Here is a 12850-nt window from a genome sequence, read left to right on the forward strand (position 1 = left end):
GCAGGGTATGATATAGTTGACATATAATGAACTAGAATTTGTTTGTTGTCCTTGTTCGTTGGTAAATAGCATGATAATGGGTAAGTCACTTGAGCTCTCTGGATCTCAGTGAATGACTTTATGAAATTAAGGGACTGGACTAGATGAAACCAGATAGAAAATTCTAAGTCATTTAAGTTTTAAATTGCTTCCCAATTCTGAAATCACTTAGTGAGATTAGGTCAAGACCACAAAACTTTCAGTTCGTAAATAACAGACAAGGCATATTAGAAAATTTAAAATTTTTAATAAATGTGCTTTGTTCACAAAATGTGAAAAAATACAACAAACACAAACATACATTTTCAGGTAAGCCACCTCCCACCACTTGGCAACTACCATATAAACCACTTGATCTAGTCATAATCCTGAAGAAACCAAGCAAATGATCATTTATTTGTTTTTGAAACATCAAATTATTTTGGAGAATACTGTTGTGAATGTGACAGGAGGCCCCTTAACTTCTTCATATCCAAACAAAATCATTCTCAAGAGTACCCATACAGTATTAAAGGCTCTAATAACTTCTTGTGTCATTACATATATAATCTGGCACCAAGCCACATGACTGCTTATATTTTAACATTTATATGTTGAATTGGCTTTGGTGGAATATGTATTAGTTTAAATCCTGCGCCAACCTAATTTTGAAGATGAATTTACAGTAGTAACAAATGAGATTTATAAATCCAAACAAATTTATACTAAGTGAGAGTATAGGTTTTTATAAAGAGATTTTTTTCTTTAAAGTACTACTTAAAATACATCATGCACACTTTGGAGCATAAGCAGAATCAACATCTGTAAACAATCAGAAGAATTTATAGCACCAACATTTTAGCTGTAACACATGGGCTAACTCCAAGGTCATATATCAATACTTACACCAGCCTCTCAAAAGCACTGTTTTCATTTACTTTCAAAGCACTTTTGTTTGGTATGTTGCTTTTCTTTGCCTTTAAGATAGCATTTAGCCAAATCACAGAAAACGGACCGTATGGTAAAGGAGGTACTAACAACACACATTTCTATGTTACCCTGAACACAGTGTTTTTTTTCTTCTTTTGGGCGAGTTACAAGACTTGACCTGTAGTTCTTAATTGGAAAGAAAGTCCTAATTATTCCTTATTATTAAGTAATCTTATGCTATTGAAAGTAAACGAAAAACTTCAAGTTACTTCTGGCAAATTTGAGCAACCAATATTTATTGCATTTACTCAACTTTTAGGTTAATTACAATCTTGTTACTTTCATTAATTTAGAATGTGAAATTTAATTTGAAATATTGGGTATACACACTCAACCATTTATATCTTAAAGGGTAAATTTTTTATTTCTAAATAAAGTTTGACATTCAGAGTTAACTACAGCAATTCACAATAAGCACAAAAACACTTTTATCAGAGTAAAGTTCAGTTTATGAATTTAGGATCAACTATTGAAAATGCAAATTTCCTTTAAAAACGCACACACACAACATTAACCATGAAATCTGAAACTGTGATATTTCAGTGCAAAAACCTCAGTATGAGGTAATTTTAATGTAATAACCACTTGAAAAAAAATCCACACAGTGGCACTCTTAAAAATGATAGTTTACATGACAATTGCTGGCTGACAAGACAATGTGGACTAAATGTTCTTAGCCATTTAAACTAATCTTGTCTTGTTGGACATATATTTCTCCTTAATCATTTGCTTCTGATTCAGAAACACAGAAAGGCATTTATCAATGTGGAAAGGGAAAATTCCCACAGCCAACTAATGGTTCATATATTCAAAGAAAAATTTCTTCTAGGATTTAGATAGAAATTAGAATACCGAAACATCAAAACCATTTTATGAGATTACCAGCAGAGGGTTAATTTAAAATTTTTCTATATAATTCCAGACTTGTAGTGCAGCACCTCCTTAATGGAAAGGTGAGGACCCTATTAAGGTTGGTCTAGGTAGAACATAAGCTCTCTTACAAGTGCAAACCCTTTCACAAATGTGTTTCGGGTCAGTATTGAGTATTATATTGTTCCTTGCTTAAATAGAAAATTTTGTAAATGAAACCTAAATGTAAAAAAGTAAAAGTGAATTCTCACCATTAAATATACTTAACACCAAGGCCCAAATCAACAAGAAAGATATGAAAACTCTATTTTGGCAATGGTGTTTACTGTACTATGCTAATCAAATTAGAATACATACTTTGGGGGAAATATCTCCCCAATGTCTGATGCTGCCAAATGAGCAAGCAAGAAAGAATAAGAATTATCAATTCCAAAAAGTTTGGGGAATGTTCAATCATCAGACAAAACTGAGCCAAAATGGCTTTCTATAACAGGTAACAATTTAGTTAGAAAAAAGAATAAGTGCATCACAAAACTACTAAACCAATCTATCTCTGTCACATTTAACTTGTGAGTCATCAAAGTGCAATCTACAGCTTTCTACATATCTTAGTTTCTCATTGCAATGGTTTAAAGTCAACACTGAAAAGATGAAAATAAGAAAAATACATAGCAAATTATGCTTCATTTTTCACAATAGCACTAAAGAGAAAAAGGTACCTTTCTATAATATCTTAGTGCTAAATGCTAAAATAACAGTGGTTTCTGCTATGACAGGAGTCACTCTACGTGAAACTTTAAGCTTTCTATATAAGAATAAATTTTAAAATCCAGAAGTAGAAAAAAATAGCAAACTCTGTAAACCTTTGCATTTCTTCTATGCAAAGCAGGTTTTAAGTACTGAGTTCATGTTAGTATTTCTGATTAGTGTAAGCAATTAAGTTTACGAGTCTGGACTGAAAGGGCCTTTTGCTTTTATATTAACTTAAAAGTAATATGGGATCTTCTAGCTCATAGAAAGGAATAGAGCTGGATTGACTTTCTCCAGAATCTGAGTCGTATGGAGCATCAGGGAGCTCTGTGAAACCATATGCTAGCTGTTCATCTTCTATATCTGATCGAACGTAGCAGGAAGGGTTAGAATATTCCTCATCTTCTATACTGTTGAAATCTTGAGGAATATATAACATCCCTGGGTAGTTCCTACTAACCAAGTCACTTGTGGTTTTTAGGGAGGTTTTTCTAAATGCCATCAGATGCATATGTGAAAATTTTGAATACTTGAAACGTTTAAAGCCCAGGGACTCTATAGCAATCTTCCAGCTTTTCATCATCATAGCGTGACGGTTCTGATGGGAGGAATCAGGTGTGATGATAAGCAGTAAACCATTTAACACTAACAGTTCATGGGCTTTCTTGCAGCAAATCCATCGCTGGTAAGGTGATGGAAAATAGGAAAGAAGGAGAGAGAAAACAACCACATGGAAAAGTTCTCCAGGAAGAGAATCAATAGGGTTTTTTAGCTGCTTCAAAAAGGCATCTATAGCATCCTGTGCAAGCTGGAGTGGTTGCTGAAGCTGCAAATTCAGGAAGTCACATTTATACACACTCTGCAGAAAGGGAAAAACAAGAATTTTAAGATTACCTCCACCTAATTACATAAATTTTAAACCAAGCTATTTAATTGCATTTCTATATAATTCAAGCTTTAATTATGTACCTTTCCCTTATAAATATTCCACTTGCACAGACTTATTCAACCAAAACTTTTACTCAGAAAAATCTCAGAGTAATTAAGCCCAAAGAATTTCTGTCATTATTTTAAAAAAATATTTCTGAGTAACACTTAATTAAAAATTAGAAATAATGTTTAAGTATATATATTTTAAAAATAATAAGAGTTTATTTAAAATCTTATTTGGGTAAGAGCTTACAGGGGCGATTTATTTCTAAACTTAGTCATATTTATATTCACTTAAACATTTATAGTTACCAAAAAACAGGTTTATATAAAAATAACTTTAAATAAGAAATACCATGAAATAAAGATGAATCTAAGAAGTCAAAGAGGATAATGAAAGCAGTTATAAATGTATAAAAGCAAAATACCAAAACTTTTTAAGGTCATGAAAAACATCTTTTCAACCATTAACTTTAACCATCTCAAAAGTAATTTTAATAATATATTGATTCTATTAAATAGCGAATCTCCGGCTTGAAACAAACTATGTATTAAATTTAATTAACTGAGTCAAATGACCATGAGATACACTACAAGTAAAGAAACAAACAGCACTGTATCATTTGCTGAATATTAAAACTCTATGGAGACCCTCCGCCTCTGCCCTGAAGGGGCTGGATGGGCGAGTTTGGCGCGATGGCTCGGTCCTGGGCGGCAGCGGCAGCGGCGGCGGCGGCGGCGGCGGCGGAGGCTGGAGATGGCAGCGCGTCCTCCTCCCTGCCCCGGCACCGGCGGTGACCGGAGCGAGTGGCCGCGGCCCCCGATGAGACTGCTAGCGGGCTGGCTGTGTCTGAGCCCGGCGTCCGTGTGGCTGGCGCGGAGGATGTGGACCCTGCGGAGCCCGCACACCGGCTCCCTGTACGTGAACATGACGAGCGGACCGGGGTGGGCTGGCGGCGGCCGCAGGAGGCAGGAAGGACCACCAGTGGTTTGTGTGCAACAGAGAGAAACTATGCGAATCACTCCAGTCTGTCTTTGTTCAGAGTTACCTTGATCAAGGAACACAGACCTAAACAACAGCACTGAGAAATCGGGCTGGCTATTTATCCAATTATATCACTCTTTTGTGTCATCTGTTTTTAGCCAGTTTATGTCTAGAACATCTATCAATGGGTTGCTAGGAAGAGGCTCAATGTGTTTTCACCAGATCAGTTTCAGAGACTGCTTAAAATTAATCCAGACTGGAAAACCCACAGACTTCTTGATTTAGTCGCACAAATCATGAGCCCTCATTCTGAAGAAATTTATGCCACTGAGCTGTCTGAAACTATAATATGGCAGCTTCAGAAGAAGAAATACAGAGTGCTTGGCAGAATACAGGGTTCCAGTATGATATCATCAGCTGCTTGAATTTGCTGGACCGCTGTGATCAGCCCCCGACTTTGTTAAAAGGTATCAGAAGTGTCTTGGAACCAACGAGAGGCAGGGTCATCCTTGCTCTGGTCTTACCTTTTCATCCCTATGTGGAAAACATAGATGGCAAGTGGGATAAACCATCAGAAATTTTGGAAATCAAGGGATAGAACTGGGAAGAACAAGTGAATAGTCTGCCTGAAGTTTTCAGAAAAGCTGGTTTTGTTACTGAAGCTTTCACCAGACTGCCATACCTGTGTGAAGGTGACATGTATAAAGACTACTACGTTCTGGATGACGCTGTCTTTGTTCTCAAACCAGTATAAACATGTGGAGGTTGAAGTCTTCAGAGCCCACCCCAAGAATGTATGCTCCGGAAGAGGGTCTGTATTCTCAATTTTGTGAAGGGAGGACGTTTGGGGACTGCCATTCTAAATATCATGCAGGAATTTTAAAAGCCAAAATACTGATTATTTCTTTGTAGTGTGTAAAAAATGTTTTTGAAAAACAAAAACCCAACTCTTTGAGGATTTTTATTAACTCTTTACTCTGTAATGCAGGTCACACTCCGATTATGGGAGATATATGTATTTTTTTGAATTTTTGAATTTTATTTATTTTTTTATACAGCAGGTTCTTATTAGTTATCCATTTTATACATATTAGTGTATATATGTCAATCCCAATCTCCCAATTCATCACAGCACTCCCCGCCCCCAGCCACTTTCCCCCCCTTGGTGTCCATATGTTTGTTCTCTACATCTGTGTCTCTATTTCTGCCCTGCAAACCGGTTCACCTGGAAGATAATTTTTTTATACTTAACTGCAGTAGGGACTCATTCTCAGGCAAAGCAACAGTCATGACTTCACATGGAACCAATAAATATGGATTGTCTTTAATAAAATGAAGACTGGCAATAAAGCTGTCCATCCAGTTGCAAATACTGGTTATAGGATATAGCCACTGATACTCTTTTATGTTTAGAAATTCTATTATCCAAAAAATGTTTTTAATCATGCTAATGAACTTTTTTGGAGATGGAAAAAAAAAAAAAAAAAACTCTGTGGAAATAATCCAGAATAAGAAAGCAGTTTTAAAATTAGATAAAAATTAGTTACCCTTATATATAACAACAGTTAATTAATTACCAAAGATATGAGCTTAATACCTTAGTCCCTCAGTTCTGTTAGTGTGTAGACAAGCTGGTCACATAAGCATCTGGACTATCTATTAGGAAATGCGACACAAAGTTCTACTACGTGGAACTACGTGGAAAAAGGTTGTTTTTCTTCTTCCTTTTGCTCCTTTTGGGGTAGGGGGATAGTATAACTGATGTACAACCTGAAGTATAACTGACACACAAACATTTAAAGTGCACACTTTGGTAAGTTTTAACATTTATACACTCATGAAACCACTACTACAATCAAATTAATGAATAGATCCAACACCTGCCAAAGTTTTCCTGTGCCCCTTATATAGTCCCTTCCTTGTACCCTCCCTGTTTTTCCCCTGCCATTAGGCAATCATTGATGTGATTTCTGTCTCTATAGATCAGTGGGTATTTTCTAGAATTTTATATAAGTGGAATAATACAGAATAATGTACTCTTATTTTCATACAGCACAATTATTTTCAGATTAATCCATTTTTTTGCTTGTATTGATAGTTTATTCCTTTTTAATTGCTGAGGTAGGCTACTATATTAAGATAAACCTTTCATAGATAACTTGGTTGTTTCTAGTTTTTGGCTATTACAACTAGAGCTGCTATGAGCATTCCTGTTTGTCTTTGAATGGACACGTTTCATTTGTCTTGGGCAAATACCAAGGAAGGGGTGGCTGGATCATATAGTACGTGCAAGTTTAGCTTTTAACGAAACTTCAAAACTATTTTCAAAAGCACTTATACTGAGTTTTACATTTCTACCAGGAGTTTATTGCAGTTCCAGTTCCTCCAAATCCTCATAACACTTGGACTGGCCAGGCTTTTAAATTTTAATCATAGTCACAGGTGTGCAGCAGTATATTGAAGTTTTAATTTGGATTTTCCTAATGAGTAGTGATGTTTACCTGGGTATCTTCTTTGGTGAAGTGTTTGTTCAATTTTTTTGCATAGTGAAAAATGACTGGGTTGTTTTAAATGTTAAAAACCTATTTTCTTATTGAATTTTGAGAGTTCTTTATTCTTCATCCAAGTCCTTAATCTGATATATAACTTGAAAATATTTCTCTCAGGTTATGGCTTGTCTTTTCATTCTTTTAACAATGTCTTCTTTTTTTATTGAAATATGGTTAATTTATAATATTAGCTTCAGGTGTATAGCCCAGTGATTCAGTATTTTTAGAGATTATACTCCATTAAAAGTTATTATGAAATGGCTATATTCCAGAGTGCTGTACAATATATCCTTGTTGCTTATCAATTTTATACACAGTAGTTTGTATCTATTAATCACATACTCCTATCTTGCCCTTCTTCCTTTCCCTCTTCCCACTGGTAATACTAGTTTGTTTTCTATATCTGTGAGTCTGTTTCTGTTTTACTATATACATTCATTTGTTTTATCTTCTAGATTCCACATATAAGTGATATCATATAGTATTTGTCTTTGTCTGACTTATTTTACTAAGCATAATATTCTCTAGTTCCAACCATGTTTTTGCAAATAGCAGAAATTTCATTCTTTCTTTATGGCAGAGTAAGGTTCCATTGTGTGTGTATGTATGTGTATATACCTGTGTGTATGTGTATATATGTGTATGTATTTTCTTTATCCATCTGTTGATGACACTTAGGTTGCTTTCCTATCTCGGCTATTGTAAATAACGCTGCTATGAAAACAAGGGTGCATTTATCTTTTTGAATTACTGTTTTCATTTTCTTCTAATATATACCCAGGAGTAAAATTGCTGGATCATATGGTTGTCTATTTTTAGTTTATTGAAGAACCTCTATATTATTTTCCTTAGTAGCTGCACCAATTTACATTCCCACCAACAGTGTACAAGGGTTCCCTTTTCTCCAAATCCTCTCCAACATTTGTTATTTGCAGACTTTGAGGACAGCCATTCTGAGGTATAAGGTGATATCTCATTGTTGTTTTGATTTGCATTTCTCTAAATTAGCAGTGTTGAGCATCTTTTCATGTTCCTATTAGCCATCTGTATGTCTTCTTTGGAAAAACGTCTATTCATGTGTTCAGCCCATTTTTCGACTGGGTTGTTTGTTCTGTTGATATTGAATTGTATGAGTTGTTTATATATTTTGATATTAACCCCTTGTCAGTCATATCATTTGCAAATATTTCCTCCCATTCTGTGGGTTGTCTTTTTGTATTGTCGATGATTTCCTTAGCTGTGCAAAAGATTTTAAGTTTAATTAGGTCCCATTTGTTTATTATTGCTTTTACTTCTTTTGCCCTAGGAGACAGATCTGAAAAAATATTGTTACAATTTATGTCAAAGAGTGCTCTGCCTATGTTCTCTTCCAGGGGTTTTATGGTATCATGTCTTATGTTTAAATCTTTAAGCCATTTTGAGTTTATTTTTGTGCATGGTGTGAGGGCGTGTTCTAACTTCACTGGCTTACATTCAGCTGTCCAACCTTCCCAGCACCACTTGCTGAAGAGACTGCCTTTTGCCCATTTTATATTCTTGCCTCCTTTGTCATAGATTAATTGACCATAGGTGTGTGGGTTTATTTCTGGGCTCTCTATTTTGTTCCATTGATCTATGTGTCTGTTTTTGTGCCAGTACCATGCTGTTTTGAATACTGTAGCTTTGTAGTATAGTCTAAAGCCAGGGAGCATGATATCTCCAGTTTTTTTTTTGTTTTTTTCTTTCCCAAGACTGCTTTGGCAACTTGGGGTCTTTTGTGATTCTATATGAATTTTAGGATTAATTGTTTTAGTTCTGTGAAAAATGTCATGGGTATTTTGATATGGATTGCATTAAATCTGTAGTTTGCTTTGGGTAGTATGGCCCTTTTAACAACCTTAATTCTTCCAATACAAGAGCACAGGATATACTTCCATGTTTATGTGCCATCTTCAATTTTCTTCATCAATTTTTTATAGTTTTCAAAGTATAGGTCTTTCACCTCCTTGGTTGAGTATATTCCTAGGTATTTTATTCCTTTTGATGTGATTTTAAATGGGACTTTTTTTTTTTACTTTCACTTTCCAATAGTTCATTACTAGTGTATGGAAAAGCATAAGATTTCTGTATATTAACCTTATATCCTGCAACTTTACTAAATTCATTTATTAGTTCTAACAGTTTTTTGGTGGAGACTTCAGAGTTTTCTATATAAATTATCATGTCATCTGCAATTAATGACAGTTTTACTTCTTCCCTTTCAACTTGGATGCATTTTATTTCTTTTTCTTGCCTAATTGCTGTGGCTAGGACTTCCACTACTATGATAAATAGAAGTGTGAGAATGGGCGTTCTTGTCTAGTTACTGAATTTAGAGGAAAGACTTTTAGCTATTCACAGTTGAGTATGAAGTTAGCTGTGGGTTTGTCATAAATGGTCTTTATTATGTTGAGAAATGTTCCCTCTATACCAACTATAAGGACAGTTTTTATCATGAATGGATGTTAAATTTTGTTAGATGCTTTCTGTGTCTATTGAGATGATCATGTGACTTTTATCCTTTTGTTAATGTGGTGTATCACATTAATTTGCAAGTATTGAAATATCTTTGCATCCCTGGACTATATCCCACTTGATGATAGTGTATGATATTTTCAATGTATTGTTGGATTTGGTTAGTTAATATTTTGTTGAGGATTTCTGCATCTATTTTCATCAAAGATATTGGCCTGCAATTTTCTTTTTTGTAGTGTCTTGCTGTTTTTGGTATCAAGGTAATGGTGGCCTTGTAGAATGAATTTTGGAGAGTTCTGTCCTTTTCAATATTATGGACTAGTTTGAAGACGAAAGGTATTAGCTCTTCTTTGTATGTCTGGCAGAATTCCTCTGTGAAGCTATCCAGTCCTGGACTTTTGTTTGCTGGGCATTCTTTTAAATTACAAATTCAGTTAAACTACCAGTGATCAGTCTGTTCAAATTGTGTTTATTCTTGATTCAGTCTTGGCAGGTTGTATGTTTCTAGAAATTTATCCATTTCTTCTAGATTGTCCAATTTGTTGGCATATAACTGTTCATAGTATTCTTTTATTTTTCTTTTGGTATCTCTGTGGTATCAGTTGCTATTTCTCCTCTTTCGTTTTTTATTTTGTTAATTTAGGTTCTCTTTCTTTCTTGGGTGACCCTGGCTAAAAGTTTATCAATTTTGTTTGTCTTCTCAAAAACCAGCTCTTGGTTTCATTGATCTTTTCCATTATTTTGGGGGGTTTCTATTTCATTTATTTCCTCTCTGATCTTTATTATTTTCTTCCTCCTGCTGACTTTGGGCTTTGTTCTTCCTTTTCTAATTCCTTTAGGTGGTCCACGATTAGGTTGTTTGAGATTTTTTTTCTTGAGGAAGGCCTGTATTGTGATAAACTTCCCTCTTAGAATTGCTTTTGCATCCAATAGATTTTGGGAAGTTGTGTTTCCATTTCCATTTGTCTTGAGGTATTTTCTGATTTCCTCTTAGATTTCTTAATTGAACCATTGTTTTTTTTAGTAGCATGTTGTTTTAGTCTCCCTGTTTGTTCTTTTCCCATTTTTCTTCCTGTAATTGATTTCTAGTGTAATACTGTTGTGGCTGGAAAAAATGCTTGATATAATTTCTATTCTCTTAAATTTGTTGAGACTCGTTTTGTGGCCTAGCATGTGATCAATCCTAGAAAACATTACACATGCACTTGAAAAGAATGTGTATTTTGCTGTTTCATGATGGAATGTCCTGTAGATATCTATTAAGTCCAACTGGTCCATTCTGTCATTTAAGACCACTGTTGCCTTACTGATTTCCTATCTGGGTGATCTGTCCACTGATGTCAGTAAGGTGTTAAAGTCCCCTACTATTACTGTATTCTTGTCAATTTCTCCCTTTATGTCTGTTAGTTATCTGCTTTATATATTTAGGTGCTCTTGTGTTGGATGTATGTATGTTAATGAGTGTAAAACTTCTTGTAGTGATCCCTTTATCATTATATAATGCCTTTCTTTGTCTTTTGTTATACACTGTTAAATTCTATTTTGTCTAATATGAGTATTGCTACCCCCACTTTCTTGTCATTGTATGAAATATCTTTTCCATCCCCTCACTTTCATTCTGTGTGTCTCTTATAGGTAGCATATAGATAGGTCTTGTTTTTTAGGCCAATCAACCACTCTATGTCTTTTGATAGGAACATTTAGTCTATTGGCATTAAACTGATTATTGATAGGTAGGTACTTATTGCCATTTTATTACTTGTTTTCTGGCTGTTTTTGTAGTTCTTTGTTCTTTTCTTCTTTTGTTTCTTCCCTTGTGGTTTGATGAACTTTCTTTAGTAGTAAGCTTGTGTTCCTTTCTTTTTAATTTTTGTCTATCTATTTTGTTTTTTTATTTGTGGTTACCACAGTGTTCATATGTATTGACCTATAATATATCTACTTATTTTAAACTTACAGTCATTTAAGTTCAAACACATTCTAAAAGATCTACATTTTTAATTCCCCACCCATTTGTGTTTTTTTTTTTTTTTTTTTTTTTTCTTTTTGCGGTATGCGGGCCTCTCACTGCCGTGGCCTCCCCCGTTGCGGAGCACAGGCTCCGGACGCGCAGGCCCAGCGGCCATGGCTCACGGGCCCAGCCGCTCGGCGGCATATGGGATCCTCCCAGACCGGGGCACGAACCCGTATCCCCTGCATCGGCAGGCGGACTCTCAACCACTGCGCCACCAGGGAGGCCATTTGTGTTTTGATGTCATATTTTACATCTGCATGATTCTCCCTTAACTGTTTATTGCAGTTACAGTTGCTTTCACAACTGATTCTCTGTCTTTACTATATATTTGCCTTTCCTAGTGGGATTTTCCCTTTCCTGTAGATCCTTACTTCTTTCCACTTAGAGAAGACCCTTTAACATTTCTTTTAGGGTAGGCTTAGTACTGATAAACTATTTTTCGCTTGTCTGGGAAGTTCTTTATCTTGCTTTCTATTCTTTTCCTTTTTAAAATTTTTTTATACAGCAGGTTCTTATCGCTTTCTATTCTAAATAATCGTTTTGCTGGGTATCCTAGTTTGCAGGTTTCCCCTTTCAGCATTTTGAATATATCATGCCACTCCCTTCTGGCCTGCAAAATTTCTGCAGAGAAATCAGCTGATAGCCTTACAGGAATTCCCTTGTATATGACTCTTTGTTTTTCTCTTGCTGTCTTTAAATTCTCTCTTTAAATTTGCCATTTCTATTATGATATGTCTTGATATGGGTCTGTTTGGGTTCATCATTTTGGGACCCTCTGTGCTTCCTGTACCTGGATATGAGTTTATTCTCTTTCAGATTTGGAAAGTTTCCAGCCATAATTTTCTCAAATACATTTTTGATCCTCTTCCCTCTTCTTCCTCTGGGACCCCTATAAGGGGTTTAGCCCTATTTGTGGACTCTCTGTTATATTTCATGGATAATCTTGACACTAATACCACACTGTTTTCATTACTATAACTTTAAAATAAATTTTGAAACTCTCCAATACTATCCTTTTAAAAAGTTGTTATTCTAGGACCTTTGGATTTCCACACAAATTTTAGAATACCTTTTTCAATTTCTACAAAAAAACCTGCCAGAATTTTGATCAGGATTGCACTGAATCTATAGATCAATTTTGGGAAAATGGATGTGTTAAAGATATTGAGTTTTTCCACTAATAAACACAGTATATATCTCTACTCATTTAGGTCTTCTTTACTTTCTCTTGATAATTTATAGTTTTCAATA

General features: G+C 35.0%; 1 protein-coding gene and 1 pseudogene across 2 annotated transcripts in view; one reads left to right on the forward strand and one right to left on the reverse strand.

The window, feature by feature from the left end:
• Positions 1-266: 266 nt before the first annotated feature.
• The window catches only part of SAMTOR (S-adenosylmethionine sensor upstream of mTORC1), an 88098-nt gene continuing 75514 nt past the window's right edge, over positions 267-12850 (reverse strand). Inside the window, exon 5 of the mRNA XM_082631830.1 lies at positions 267-3487. Within this exon, the coding sequence (XP_082487956.1) occupies positions 2858-3487 (630 nt within the window). The 3' untranslated portion in view covers positions 267-2857. The remainder of the gene's footprint in view (positions 3488-12850) is intronic.
• Positions 4096-5744, forward strand: LOC309810080 (protein-L-histidine N-pros-methyltransferase-like; annotated as a pseudogene). The gene has a single exon. The product of its transcript is annotated as a protein-L-histidine N-pros-methyltransferase-like (transcript).

Source organism: Mesoplodon mirus (genome assembly GCF_964341445.2).
Source record: "Mesoplodon mirus genome assembly, chromosome: 9".
Taxonomy (NCBI): Eukaryota; Metazoa; Chordata; class Mammalia; order Artiodactyla; family Ziphiidae; genus Mesoplodon; species Mesoplodon mirus.